This window comes from Rhodamnia argentea, chromosome 2, assembly GCF_020921035.1.
Source record: "Rhodamnia argentea isolate NSW1041297 chromosome 2, ASM2092103v1, whole genome shotgun sequence".
Lineage (NCBI taxonomy): Eukaryota > Viridiplantae > Streptophyta > Magnoliopsida > Myrtales > Myrtaceae > Rhodamnia > Rhodamnia argentea.
The window spans coordinates 19,653,835-19,668,827 of NC_063151.1; the positions used below are offsets into that span (position 1 = coordinate 19,653,835).

Below are 14,993 nucleotides of genomic sequence, written 5' to 3' on the forward strand. Positions count from 1 at the left end.
CATCCTAAGGATACAGGAAAGAAATTTGGTTGATCAACTGTAAGCCAAGATAAATTCCAAACGACTTCAAAACAAAATAAGGTTCGGATAACAAGAGAAATCATCGGATCTAGTCACATGCTCAAAGAACTTCTTCACACCAAAGTCAATGGTCAATCACCAAATCCGTCTTCGGGAATAAGCACACATTGAGATATTCGTCTATTGCTATGGCTTTGCCTTTTCGCGGTGCACGCCTAGGTTTATTGTCCCCAACAGCATCACCGAGCAGAGTGAAAAGGTTGAATTGGCATAGATTTGACACCTATAAGAGCGAAACCTTCACGAAACTCTTCTGATCTCCTTTAAAACCGACTTGTTCACCAAGGAAATTCTAGGAGAGAGAAACCCAAAAAACGTAGACGCAGAAATTCCAAAATCTCCCCAAAAACTTTTGAGATTTAGATTGAATCGAAAGAGAAAAGCTCTGAAACGGAAAGAAAACGAGAAAATGAAAATAGAAAATCAAAAATAGCCTAAGAAAAGAGGGAGTGGAGTGAGAGATCTGGCTCAAACCCTCCCTCCATGGAAGTTGAAGAAGAAAGTGTGCGAAGAAAAAAAGGGAGAAGAGAGAAGGAAAGGGGAGAGAGAAAAACTAGGGACAGCCCAACTACCTTTGTTATCCACCGTCTTATGTGCAAGTTCAAACCACAAAATCGGAACTCAACGTAATAGAATTTGGGAAAAATTGTCCAAACAAGACTTAAGATTTTAGCTGTTGGTAAATATAGAACTTAAAGGTTTTATTTTGTTAAAAGAAAATTCACAATCAAGTCGACGTTCGCTGCCAAAGGAATTCAGAAAACTTCTCAATCGACCAATATGGAATTTTAAATTCTTAATTGACCAACGTACAAAATGTCAAGTCTCGTTTTTGCGCTTAACCACAAATTTTCTATCACGTATGTCGACTTCGAATTTTTTGGTGTGTTTAGCTTTACTCCTTTTTTTTTTTTTTTACAAAATAATAGCCATATTTAGAAATTTCACAAGACAATAGAAGTAGAGAACCTCCAATCCGTGTTTAATTAATCCTGACGCAATATTTGGAGAATTTAATTCGTAATCATCATAAACAGAAAAATGAAGAATATATGAGCAACTAATGAAGGAAATACTTGAAACGACCGGCCCCATCTAACTTTTGTAGTAAAAATCCACAATACGATGAATAACTTCCCTGTACAGTAGTTAGTTAGCAGTCTAAACCAGACAAAACCCACACATTGCATTGTATTTGTATGCTCAATAGACAATAAACAACGAAGCATGGACAAAAAAATTGACAAATCGTAAGAATTTTAATGAAAAAACTTCAACAAATTTTACGATTTATTCTCTTAAAAAATCGTAATGCCTGCATGATATATATGTACTTTTACATTAACAAAGTTACATGTAGAGGCAGAATGCATGACTTTCTTACGAACAGCTTTCATTGGACCTGGAAGCTGAGTAGCAAATTAGGAGTCTAAGAACACTAAAGATGGATGCATGTTTCCACTGTTTAAGCATCTACTCTATGTTCTATCGATTTTCTTCGAGATCGTAGTACATGAATTGGCTTTGTAGGTGCTGTGAACAATTTCAAAATAAAGTATGTAGAATGATTAATGACCCTGAATGAATTCATGTACAAATATACAATTGGAAGAGAAAACCCTCCTATCTCTTTTTATCATCTTTAGCCATTTTTCTCTTCTTTTCCTTTTCTCTTGTTACGTGTTCTATTTTATATAAAAGAAGGAACTCTTTCGATGCTTGGCAACTCCGGAATGAGTTGGAGGGTTTGGTAATAGTTTTTGCTTTCTTTTTCAACTTTTCTTCATAGCTCTACGAAATACCTGATGGGACAAGGCTCATTTGGGCCACGAGCAATAAGTGTTTTTATTGATTAACTTAAACTTAATTGTTCATTTTAGCATGGATTTGTTGGTTAAATGCAGTCACTGTTCCTGAGTCAGAAATGGAATCGACAAAACTACCCCCTTTGAAATAAGGCTCATTCTCGAGCCCTTGATAGCCGGGCCCCGGTCCATCAAGGACGGGTCTAGGAATCCAGCGCCCTGGCCCAGGTCCATCTAGGCTAAACTTGGACGATTTTCACAAGTTTCGTTGGCTTATTAATGGCACCGTGGAAGAAAAATTACTCTATCTCTCTCTCTCTCTCTCCTCAATCTCCTTAGACTTTCCATTTTCACTAAAAGCTAACGGAGCTAACGAAAATATTGGCGTACAAGGCAGTGACAAGTTTTAGGACTTAAATGCACAAAATAAAAATTTTAGGACTCAAGTGCAATAACGATGAAGTTTTAAAATGCTTACTATACTTGTCACGGTAAGTAGTAAGTATTCATCGTTAATCATGACGACACTACAAATTAGATACGACATGGAAAGTGTCCTCACTAGCAGTGAGCCACTGCTAGCTACATTTGATTTGGATCAATAACATTCACACTTTCAACTCCTAAATCAATGCGCTACACTCAATTTGTTGATGAATATCTTCACATTCAATTTCGCTTTGAAATACGGTGATTTTGTTGTCTATGTTTCCAAGCGAAATATTTATGAATTGGGAAAGAATTGCTTATCATTCCTTCCTATTTCACAAATAGAAGCACCATTATTACAACATAAGTCTTAAGTTGGAAGTCCTTTTCTATGACAGTGCACGTACTTCCTATAAGTTAGAGATCTGAAATTAGAAAACATGGCACGACCAAGATTAATGGACGAATAAGCATCTGTAGAGTATTACAATCACCACAAGCATCAAATCTAAATCACAGAAGATGTATCTAAATGTGGTCGATTTGTTATTTCACAGTTGATTGATGTGGTTACTCTTTCTTTCAACATTCATTTCTCTTAAATTTGCAGTCAGTTCTCAATTTTTTTTTTTCCAGTAGAATTATGACTTATCTAAAACTTAGCTTATTTTATTAGTATTATTTAGTTTCTCCACCAAAATTCTCTCAACTCCACCAAAACTACTAGTTAGTTTTATTTTTCTTCTTTGTAATTCCCCTATTCTCATTTGCAATTGATACCCATGTATTTATGCTATTATAAACAGATGATTTTCAAATTGGGTATCCACTTTTTGATACTCTTTTGAGTCCTTGGCATGTCTACTGTCTATTACCTAGTGTCGTCCTAATAGCAGCGGAGACTAGAACGATAAGCTTGGTTACTCTAGGTGAACCAGTTCCTGCAGGTCTAGTTTTTATTTTAAATAACCAATAAACATTTGAAATTTAGTGTCGTCCCTCACCCGAGGCCGGCGAGGGCAGCCCTCGCTTGAGCATGATGACCTCTGCTGGTCAGGAAAAGGAAACACTAATAAAAAATTTCGAAAAAATTAATATATTGTTAAAAATTATCCAAACGTTAGCATCGGCTGCATTGGGTACGACATTTGCCGTCCACATCAACGATTTCTAATCAAAATTAGCCAAGTGAGCTCAATTGGCAAAACGTGAAAATGTTATAATTCAATTGGCAAAAATTAAAAATTATGACTCGATTTGCAAAACAACAATAGATTTAGGACTTTTTACACAAATTTTCTTGTCTTTTTCACGGGTACAAAAAAAAAAAAATTTGGATTAGTACATCAAACTCAGGCATAGAATTGGAAAACTCTTACAAGACATAATCTAAGGGCGGGTATGGCAACACTTCTGCTTCGGAAATTAACTTCTGACCGGAAGTTGATTTTTTTACTTCCGCTCCAGAAGTTGATTTCCAATTAGGGAAATTCGTTTGGTTGCAAATTTATACTTTTGAAATCATCTATGAAAAATTCTTGTCAACGGCCGAAAAGTTTCTAAAACTTTATTTTAAAATTTTTTAAATTTCTTAAAAAATAATTTTTATTATAAAAAATACTATTTACTTTTTTAAAATAAAAAATTATTTATTTTTTAAAATAAAAAATCAGAGAAACAGATGCCAATAACACATAAAAGAAGAAGTGGAGAAACTTTGAGAGAGGAAATAAGAGTCAAAATGAGAATGCGGATACCTCCACGGATTTTAGTTGAGGAACTTTGATTTTTATGCTAGAAATACTTTAGAGTGGCAGAAAGGAACCTCGTCAGGAGAACAATTTTGAAGGGTTATTATTGTTACCAGAAAGAAATAGCGAAATTGAAAATCGTAAAAGCAAGGGTTTTGAAAATGGTGCGGACAAACCAGAGTCCCGGCAGTCTAAAAATCTAAAAGAAGACCTTTTCCCTGCACTGTCACTTTGCTATTTGTACGAAGCTTTGACATTCCCAAGTTTTAAACCCTCTCTTTTTATTTTATTTCCTTTTCTTTTCGTTGAGATAATTCATGTTAAAATATGTCTCGAATTTGAATCTCGTGGACAAAATCCGTGCAATTTTCTGAGATATGTGGACGTTTACCGTTGAAAGCACAAATTCTTGTTCGGTGTTAATCCAAGTCATAGAAAGAAGTTGTCTCCGTGTTGGTATCAAGATAAGGATGCAAGTCCTATTAGATATTCATTGGTATTTATATACTGGATATACTTTGCTGTTTGAAGTTAGCGAAGGAAACTAAAAGATATTAGTTTTCAAATCAGATTCGGCTTCATCGTGGACTTGGCTACATATATCTGCATGGGTTAATGATCTGTCTTAATGCAAATAAAGATACGCAGAATTATATTTGAACTCCTGCAATCTTTGGACTAATGGTGAATACTAATGGTGAAAGTCCAACATGGACTTGAATTGGACAAGTATTCGGTTCTTTGGCGGTGACAAAATAATTCAAGGAATTGTTTTATTGTGGGTCTTGCTTTACGTATATAAAGTAAGGAACGCCGCGGCCGTAAATATATAGCTTGAAGCGCCGTCTCGTCGTCGAGTGCTTGAGAGGGTTTACATTCGTTGGTTTTATTCGTGGAATTACATCAAGAATTCAAGTGTCGAAACCGATTAAATCTTGAGGTTAGATTTGTGTTAATTCCTTTGCGAGATTGAGAGATTATTTCGTTATGAATTGACGACTAAACACCGTATGCGTTCTTCAATGTAATTGGGACTTGAAAAATATTAAGAGTGTTTGAGTGACTCGAGTGTGGTTTGTAATCTCCGTATATCGCTTGATCTACAGTGGAATTCGTTGTTCTCCCCGTTGATGTAGGTCTCTACGACCGAACTACGTACATCCGATGTTTGATTTATTTTCTTGTTCTGTCTATTTATTGTTCGATCGTTTGATTCCGCTTCACAACTCCAATGGACCATTTTGCTTTCTAGCATATTTGGGCCCAAACATGTGCATAATTTCACAAACTCTATAGATACTTATTAGTTCATAATAAAGTCCAATAAATACCAAAAAAACTAAATTCACGAGAATGATGATCAACAACAAACGTTGGGAAAACGTGTGTATTCAAATACTTATCCATGAGATAAGATCTTATTTAGTGCTAATTCACTTATATTAAAATGGAAGACATCGTAACTGGGAAATGATAGGCGATATCATTTTTAGGTTAATACCACAAAAAATCTTAGATTAGTACACTTATAATACATTAATTTTCTGACCATAAAAAATCTCAATTGGGTACACTAGCGACAAACTTATCTTCCGTTGACTCTCGACAAATTAGATTAATACCACGAAAAATTTCAGATCGAAACACCCGTGACAGATGGAGTAAATCGGTACACCGGTTAATTGCCACGTGTTGTTCAATTTGGTAATTTCACGGTCAAATTTAACGGAAACAAATTGAGGATAACCTTGTTACGGATATATATCAATTTATGGTTGGTTAAAAAAATTAATTTAAGATAAATTTATTATATATACTAATTTGAGATTTTCGTCTTATTAGCGTTATCTTGTGTTTGAGTATTATCGGAAAGGAAGGATATTGAAAGGGAAAATAAATGAAAAAATTGAAATATCGAAGGCATTGGAAACGTGCCTCACTGTGCCCATCCCGTCCCATCCATCAATGCCCCAGCTTTTTGTAGCCTAGTCCATCAACTCAGTAGGAGGTAGAACAGGAGGACTCAAGCGCGATCCCACTCCATTAATTTACGTGACCTTTCTCCATGTTCTCTCCCCAATGTCAGTTCTACTCTTTTGACGATTCGATTAAACAGCGAACAACTCTTAACCCGAGATCTGGAAGCCCCCTAGAAGCGTTTGGCTGAAGATCAACGTGGATGGGTCTCTAATATACGGACGGACCGCGGGAAGTGTCGCCTGACTATGCGGAGACGAAGCTGGGACAGTGGTAGGTGTTTTTGAGAAGGAAGTCCGGGCAGGTTTCGCTGAGCAGATTGAAACGCACTTCGTTTTTTTGAAGAGCGATTTGATCTATCTCTCACTTTGAAGTCAGGCTGTCAAAGAATAACAAGTGTATCTAGAGATCACGAGCTGTGCTCGTTAGAGTTGGCCCCGCTTATCACCAAATGCAGTCATTTATTGGGCGGCTTTAAGCAATTTCAAACATCCCATTGTGAAAGAGAAGCAAATCAAGTGGCGGATTGTATTGTCAAGACTCGAGAAAAAATCTCCCTTGTAATTGGGCTGCTAATCCTCCTTCGGTTCTTTGGAACCTTATTTGTTCGAAGGCCCAAATATCTTGTAATCCAGGTTTTGCTTGAACTAATGAAAGTAAGGTGGTGCTCTAAGCCACCGACAGCCAACCTACCGCATGCTCGCACTCGGCTTAGCTCAAGGCCATTTGTGCCGGTCATTGTCTCCTAAATCTTCACCCCACCACCCTCTCATACTTAGTTATTATAAGTGATTTGAGAAGCTGGTAGTATAACAGTATAACGGTGTAATCTCAATCGCAAGTGTTATGAATGACAAAAAAATAATTAGCAATAATGACGGGACCCACTTTTGATCTTATACCTCGCATTCCATAATTATACTGTCACACACTAGCGGGGCCATTATTGTAATATGTATTGATTTTTTTTGTTACCTTTGTTTTCCATATATTAGTGCTACTTTATGTTTGAAGATTTGAGGTGATATTTAATTTCTATTGATCTTACATTCCCGGTATTGCCACTTCTAAGGAAAAAACGGTTGTATCGATTAGCATTTCCACTATCCGGAGTGTATCACATTAAAAGTTAATTTACCAAGCTCCAAGCAACGCAAACCAAAAAAAAAACAAAAAAACAAAAAACAAAAACACACACAGAATCCCAAGCACTAGGACGACTCTGGGGGAGCGGCACGCGAATACGATGCTCTAAGCGATGCATGAAACTCATGAGTTCGATTCACATCGTGACTGAACTTTTTAATTACTTGTGCCGAGTTGCCTAACCGCAACATATCTCGTGATTTCCTTGCCATTCACAATATGGTAGGGTGACAATGACAGATTTACCAGCCTCATACTTTTATTTCGCGGGTAAAACTCAAGATGTGAGATAAACGAATAGTCCACCTCTAAGATTGTGTTTGACTATCCGGATAAAACTCATGATATAATATATTTTATCTTATCCCGTATTTGGTAGATGTTCGGGACACAGAAAGAATATAAATTGGATAAAATTATTCTGAAAAAAGGAGTAGGATAGACTCGAATAAAATTTCTTTGAGCATTGCGAGCCTCACGGCACCCTTAAGTAAGGGTGCAATGCATATCACATGTTGGAAAAGGTTAATCTTATCTTTAGAAACAGAATTTACTCATATTATTCGAGGGGAAGAGCCAAAGGTGAAGAAATCACCTCACAGGATGAAAAGCTGACGGCGCATCATTTCCCAATTTCTTTTATCCACAGTAGCAAAAATTGCACGCTCAAGAGAGCAACACACGATGAAAATCGGATTTTTCCCACGATCACCGCCACTCTTCCGTGCCCAGCCGTCTCTTCACCATGCCCAGCCGCTTTTCCGGCAGCGGTGAGTATCAAGTGTGGCCGAGACTTGGGGAAGCTGCTAGACGTCGGGCTTGGTGCGAGGACGTGCTTAGAGACCACCGAGAAGGTCGCCAGTGTCCATACTGGGTGTAAACTGAGATCTCGAACTGTGGAGGCAGGCGAGTAACGGCTACGACAAGAGAATGTGGAGCGTCCAGAAACCTTCAAAACAAGAAAAGCTTGTCGATTACTTGCTATAAAACCTGCAGAAAATCGTCTGGATGTTGTCGCTGATAAGCAAATGAAGCCGAACTACATGGCCTCGCTGTTGAAGAAACACAGCAATGCCACTGTTTCTGGGGTGTCGGCGAAGCAGGGGTTGAGTGATTGGATCGATTCATTGAAGAAGTGCTGTTTCTTCGACGAACGGCGGGTGCAGGACGAATCGTACCCACTTTACAAGCCGGGCTCGTGCTCGTTGATCGACGAGCAATTCCATTGCGTCCTCAATGGGAGGCGTGATAAGGATTATCAGAAGTTCAAATGGAGGCCTAAGGGTTGCAATCTGCCAAGGTATAAATGCGCTTGAGATCGATTTGATTTTTACAATGATTCTTCAGGTGAATTTTAATGTACTCTTGCTTTAGTTAGAAACCAAACAATTAATCGTGGATATGCTCTTTGGAGTTACAAACCAAACAATTTAGTTTTCACCATTTTAATTGTATCAATTTAACCCTAAATAGTTTGATGATTTAACGATTTCCTAATTTATTTCTTGCAGCCAATTTTGACTAGAAATTACTGACGTAATGGACATTGACAATTTATGCATTTTTTTTTAATTTAACGATTTTTTATTTTTTTTTCTTTTTCTTTATTTCTTTCCCTCCACCAGCCATTTCGGGCTTCGTGATAGCTGGCGAGGTCGTTGGCCTTAGATGAGGGCGACCCTTCCCTTAGGCTGGCGACCTTTGTCGGCCATCAAAGAGGCTCGGCGATGGTTGGCTAAAGGAAAAAGAAAAAGAAGAAAAGAAGAAAAAAAATGTCAAAATTGTTTACGTCGGCAATTACAAACCAATTTTATTGGCAAATAGATAATAGGCTTAGAACTTAATTGACAAATTGTCAAAAGGTTTATGATTAAATTGGCAAGTTGTCAAAAAAATTTATGACTAAATTGGCAATACTTAGATTTGGGAATGAATTGATTGTTGTACAATAAGTTTACAATTTTCTGGACAATTTTTTATAAAATTTACACTTCAACTCCTAAATGGTCTTACTATAATCGAGTTGTTGTTTAGGGTCTTCGTATTCGATTTCTCTTTGGAATGTAGTGACCTTGTTCTCTATGTTTCACAGTTCATTTTTTTAATTTCTTCTTGGTCTTCGGACAAATCTCAAATGAGGTATTTTTTCACACGAGTAAGATATTATTGTTCTGGCAAGTCCCATGTCGCTCAACGAATCTCATGGGCTAGTTTGTTTTTGTTGTTCGACAGCGTTGGTAGCGAAGGCCCACGAACAGAACTTAATTTTAGCGTTCGCTATACGTATGTAGTAGAATTTTACTGCGCACAAGCGAAGTGTCTGCTGGTATATAGTATTATTTTGCTAGGCACGTCAATTTTCTTTCGATGAAGGGACTAACATGGACGATTGCATCGGGTTTTAGGATTTCAAATGCACGAATTGACGACTGATCGACATCAGTTGTTGGACTCCTGCTGCGACTGTCCGGCGTCCTATACATAATTAACCTCGAAATGTCCAGTATAACCACTTGAAATACCGCAACAAAAATCATGAAGACACGCTGGGCTGAAACCAATTCGACATGAAATTTAGATATGATCCTTGGCCTTGCAAAATATTACCTAGCTACTAGGATTAAAAATTTGGGCACTGCAATCGTCATCTAGCAAGTTATAACGTTTCCAAAAATACTTAGCAAGTAAATTAACCTCGCTAGCATGAGCTATCTTCCCAGTCCTTATATGGAAAATGTTTATTCTCAGCAACTTATGTTGCACCAGCTTACACTCATTTGAACCATTTGCCCGGTCGAAGAGCTTTTCACAACAATATTTTGCTTCCAACTAGGTAATGGGGCATTAGGGCTTTGTGCTACTCTTACTGTGTCTTGAAGGGCTTGTAGGTCTTGAGATCTTGGATCAGTCCCTGGACTGAACCGGCAGCCGCGACGAGCGACACGACCAGGCAAGCCCAGCTCAGTATCTTCAGCCACGTCCACGTGAAGGAGAACTTGTGCATCTTCGACCGCGCTATGTACATCTCCACCGGGAAGTAGACGGTCAGCGGCCAGAACGAGGCGGCTCCGATCAGCCCCAGGAAGTCGTTGAAGAATGGGAATATCATGGCTATGACCGTGGTGACGATGACGTACGCGGTCCTCCATACAAGCCTGAAGAGATTGATGTGGTAGACGCCGGAGCCGGGGATGTCGACCGGAATTTCCCTCGTTATGACAGTGTTGTTAGGCCAGCGCTTGGAGCACCAGTTCTCGACGAATCCGAAGAGGGGCTGACAAAAGACCTGCACGCTAACGTTCATTTGTAAAGACCGGTATTCGGGTAACATCCAGGACAGTTCGGTCAACAAATTCAGATACCAACTTAAATCCTTAATGGCCGGTTAATCCCGTCAAGTGTCACATCAGTCATTTTTGTTGTCCCTTTAATAGAAGGATCGCCTTGCACCAATTTTAAAAAAGTCAGGAATAGATCGAACATGTAGTAAAAAGTTCAAGGATCGGCAGAGCCATTACTCCAACTACAAAATAAACGTAAAACTGTGTGATATTGCAAGTTTAATAAGATGGTTTACCTGGTAAGCACCGATCAAATGGACTGCGATGCAGACATTAGCGAAGTCGATGAGCCAGAACGGCTCATAGAATCCGAAGCCGGTGAGGAAATTCCCCGGTGCAGCGTTTCCGAAGGCCGCGTAACCAATGCAGCCGCAGAGCACATAGAACAAAGTTGTAGTCATGATGCCGACTAGCGAAGCCCTTTTCATGACTTCATTCTCCGGCGGGATTGATTTCAATGTGTCCTGCAGAGATTTCAAGACTCAAAATGTCATACAAATCGAACCTTACTCAAGCACCAAATAACGTCTCGAATTCAAAAATGGGCGTACACGACACATGCATCCATCGCGTATCTAACGCAACTGCCCTAAATCCATTTGTTTAGTAACGAAGGCCGTGTTGCATCGAAGAAAAACCGATCCTTCATTTTTCTACGGGCATCTTCGACGAGCTAGCCAGGTCTCCGATGAGCACCTTAGGAATAAAATATCGAGCATGTGAGATCATCAGGACAAATGATTAAGAACCTCTCTCGATCCGACCTGCCAATAATTTCGATGCCCGGAAAAGTCTTCATCGGAAGACATCGGCGGAATTAGGTCATTGCCTCGTCCTCTGTGATGTCACGTAGAGCGTGACAATTTCCAACTGCATGTGACCACGTAGGTCGCGACCATCATGTGCAGAAGAAGCAAGGACACGAAGATTTCAAGATGGGATTTCACATCATTCCTACGCACGTTCGGTGGCCCAAATAGTTTAGGAAAAGAAAGAGACGCGGTCCGTTCATTTCATGGTCCATAGGAATCTTTTTCTACGTTATCGTATAGTAATTTCAACCCCTAAAAAGGGAAGCCTCTTTTTGGCCCACAGAGACCAAGACCACCGCATTCATCCCCTAAACCTCGGTAGCGAACCCACTTGCTAGAATTTTGAATTTAAAAAAACGAATTATGTTCAACGACATGAGAATTCGGAGACTAAAACGGGGTCCTAACTCTCCCTCCTTCCATCCGAAACGACACCTGAAAAATCGATTTTTCTGATGCAGATTGTACCGATAAACTGACTAATTGCAAGTGTGTTCAATGATGTCGAAGGTTAATTGCTCACGGCAAACATTCGATCACGCCATTATCATATCAATCTTTTCTTGACCTACGGAACTTGATTAGGGTTAGGGACTAGGGAGGGAGAACAATTATAACCATCTTTTTTGCCTTGCACCTGTCGAGGACAGCTACCGAAAGGCAAGGCACTTCATGTGGCTATGGGCTTGATTGATGCCGATAGTTCCCACCGTCCGGTTTGGCTTTATGTCTTTCCTATTGCACATCACTTTATAAACGATAATAATTCTTGCCTTTTCTTTTGTTTTCTCTCGCGACTCCAAGCGTATTATTACATGTATACACACACTTGATGAAAACCCTTGAAGCATGAGATGCTAAACGTAGAACGAAAGCCGAAATTGCCAAAACAAAGAAAGGGTGCGGTTGACAGATTAAGGTTTGATGTTTACCTGGATCTCGACGAGGATGGTGGAGTAAGCGTAGGCGAAAGCGATGTTGCCGACGGCTTGGAAGACTCTCCACACCTTGTCCGATCCCGACACGTCCACTCCCACCGTCGTCCCCGTCAGGGTCGTCCGCACGTGATCTCCCCCACCTTAACACCATTAAAAAAAATTGCGCCTGGTCTCATGCGATATCCGAAGCTCATTCTACTAATCAATCTAACGTCACAGATTCTCTTCCGGTCCGGTGATTGTTTTTCTCGAACACGGGAAGGGAAAGAGATCCTCCTCACCTGTGACTTTGGCGATGGAGAGCCCGACGCCGATGGAGGAGTAAGCGAAGGACATGACGGCGGCGACAATGGAGAGCCAAGAGAGCTTGTGGAAGTTCGGGATTTGGCTGAGGACGATCTGGATGCACGCGAATATGGTCATGAAGGGATAGTTCGATGTTAGGCACTTCGCGTGGTGCCCGTTTCTGTGGAAGCAGTTCGACCTCTTCACCGCCCTGTTAAATTCCTCACACATTAAGAAAAATAAAATAACCGGAAAAAAAGAAAAAGCTTTGGTATAAAAACAATAAATCACGCCCCCATCATATACTTACACCATGCTGATAGATGCGGTGATGGTGTAGCCAATTGTGACGCCGACGAGGTTCCCATATTGAGCCAACCCACATAGCTGAACCTTTCTACCTCCTAGAATTTAAAAATATATATATTTGAAAAAAAGCTAATGAATAATAAGGAAATAAATAAATAAATAAATAAAGGGCATGTCGTTCGTTCGTTCGTTCGTTAGATTGGCGAATTTAATGAAACCCCGTTTAAGTAATTAAGGAAGCGAATTCAATATGGGAGGATCTCGATCTCATGGGGAAGTGGGGTTTCTCTTGGGGAAAAGCACAAAATGATGCATGCAATTGACCCGACCTCTTGGGGAAATCCTCAGTCAAACACGTTCATCCCGTCTTCTTTTTCTGACAATGCATTGCCATTTGTCAAATCTAATCATGAAAAACAAGGAGGAAGAGGAGGAGGAGGAGGAGGAGATGGAAAGAATGGGTTTCCGTTTTTACCTAAGTGGGCTCTCACGACGTCCATGTAAGTGTAGTTCCTCTTCCCGGTGACGGGGTCCGGCGACCGGTACGAGTCGGCGAGGAGGGTGGAGGTGAAGTAGGTGATGAAGGAGAAGGCCATGAGGACCGCCGGCCCCGCCACCCACCCCAGCTGCGCGATGGCCCACGCCAACGACAGCACTCCGGACCCGATCACCGCCGTTATTATATGCGAGCTCGCCGTGACCACCGTACCTTCGCGCAAAAAAAAGAAAAGAAAAGACCCAACAAAAGAAATTGATCGCATGCAAGAAGAACAATGTTAAGACCGTCAGGATCAGAGAACGGCGGACCAATTTAAAATGCAAGAACGACAAACGACGTAAATTCTTGATGATTCAGATCGTACCGGTTCGCTTGGCTCTGCCATCATCGTCCAGGTTCTTCCGAACGCCACCGCTTCGAAAAGCTTCAGGATCTTGCTCCACCCGAAAGCTGCTCTTTGGCATCGTCTCTCTCTCCATCTCCTCTCTCTCCATCTCCTCTCTCTCTCTCTCTCTCTCTCTCTCTCTCTCTCTCTCTGTGAGAACTTAACAGTGGGCTTCTGACGACCGGGACACTGCACTCAAAAGATTAATAGCGCCTAAGCAAAACACACACATACATATAATATTACAGGAAAAACTAAGTGTTCGTGTGAAAAAAGGGGCTTCTTTTGGCAAGGGGTAAGCGGCTTTTCAGGGGAACTTAATCAATTCTAAAATGTTTCTGACCTTACTCTACCCAAAGGGGAAAAGAAAACGAAGGGAATGAGATGATTAGGCCGCCAGAAATAAGAATATATACCAAAACAACAGCAAGAGACCCGAGAGGGTATAGAGTTGACAAACTTGGAAGGTTGGACTCTGAATTGAATTTGGGTCGTCTCCTCCTCTCTCTTTCTCTTTCTCTCCTTCCACTTTTGATGGTGCCGATTGTTAAACCATTAGTCCGTGCTTCATACGCGGGCTTGCTCCATCCTCCATCAAAACCTATTTGAAGTTGCCGTCTGGCCCTTGGAGGAATCAGAAACTCTCTCTCTCGTGCGCTCAATGTTGGGGGGGAAACTTACTGACCTTCCCTATGGGGGGAGATGGGACTTGGGATTGCAAGTGTATGGTCTGTGGAAGAGAGCATTTATGGGGATGAATTAATGAGGATAGAGATTGATTTTTGGGACTCAAATCCTTTTTTTTCGGTAGGAGAGTCCAATGTCACAGATGTCATTCTTAATGAGCATGCTACTGTGTGTATATCTTGTACTTTTAGATGTGTGGTGGTTCCTTAATTGATAGAAATAGACAATTGAGATTTACCAATTATTTTACGAGTGGAATGCAATGCGGTATCATGATTCGATAGTCCGTCCTTTCAAAGAGAATGCCCTTTTTCACTTTCCTTAAATGCTTGTTCGTACAAAATAGCTAGTACGATAACACATCTTGCAACATCTGACGCGAAAATGCCATCTAAATCGAGAAATGAATATCTAGATTGGCCGTATTTTTCCCTAATTACTATTTAAGGTGCGTTTATTTCACGAAAAATTCGAGCTTTGAAAAATATTTTTTGAAAAATAATTTGTTTATATCTATTAGAAAAATTAGTTGAAAAATATTTTCATTG

General features: G+C 40.0%; 1 protein-coding gene and 1 long non-coding RNA gene across 4 annotated transcripts; one reads left to right on the top strand and one right to left on the bottom strand.

Annotated features, from left to right (window-relative positions):
• Positions 1-4,471: 4,471 nt before the first annotated feature.
• LOC125313939 lies at positions 4,472-13,334 on the top strand. Its single transcript, XR_007197654.1, has 3 exons — positions 4,472-4,484; positions 9,502-9,505; positions 13,044-13,334. It is a non-coding gene; the product is annotated as an uncharacterized LOC125313939 (long non-coding RNA).
• Positions 9,854-14,471, bottom strand: LOC115739505 (amino acid permease 6). Of its 3 annotated transcripts, none has more exons than XM_048275271.1 (8): positions 14,219-14,471; positions 13,738-13,861; positions 13,350-13,583; positions 12,876-12,969; positions 12,562-12,776; positions 12,275-12,420; positions 10,767-10,994; positions 9,854-10,475 (listed from the first exon to the last, which is right to left on the bottom strand). In XM_048275271.1, the coding sequence occupies exons 2-8, from the start codon at positions 13,850-13,852 to the stop codon at positions 10,053-10,055; spliced, it is 1,455 nt and encodes a 484-aa protein (XP_048131228.1). In that variant the 5' UTR covers positions 13,853-13,861; positions 14,219-14,471; the 3' UTR covers positions 9,854-10,052. The 3 variants fall into 3 exon arrangements, with proteins under 3 accessions (XP_048131228.1, XP_030528490.1, XP_030528488.1); XM_030672630.2 differs by having other exon boundaries at positions 14,194-14,471; XM_030672628.2 differs by lacking the exon at positions 14,219-14,471 and having other exon boundaries at positions 13,738-13,867.
• Positions 14,472-14,993: the final 522 nt, after the last annotated feature.

Bases quoted from the DNA above. Each gene is read 5' to 3' on its own strand.
- LOC115739505 (XM_030672628.2), bottom strand. From the start codon at position 13,867: ATGGAGAGAGAGGAGATGGAGAGAGAGACGATGCCAAAGAGCAGCTTT. The intron at 12,777-12,875 runs GTAAGTATATGA...GGAATTTAACAG, and splicing joins ACCGCATCTATCAGCATGGT to GGCGGTGAAGAGGTCGAACT. The intron at 10,476-10,766 runs GTAAACCATCTT...GTTAGCGTGCAG, and splicing joins ATTTGATCGGTGCTTACCAG to GTCTTTTGTCAGCCCCTCTT.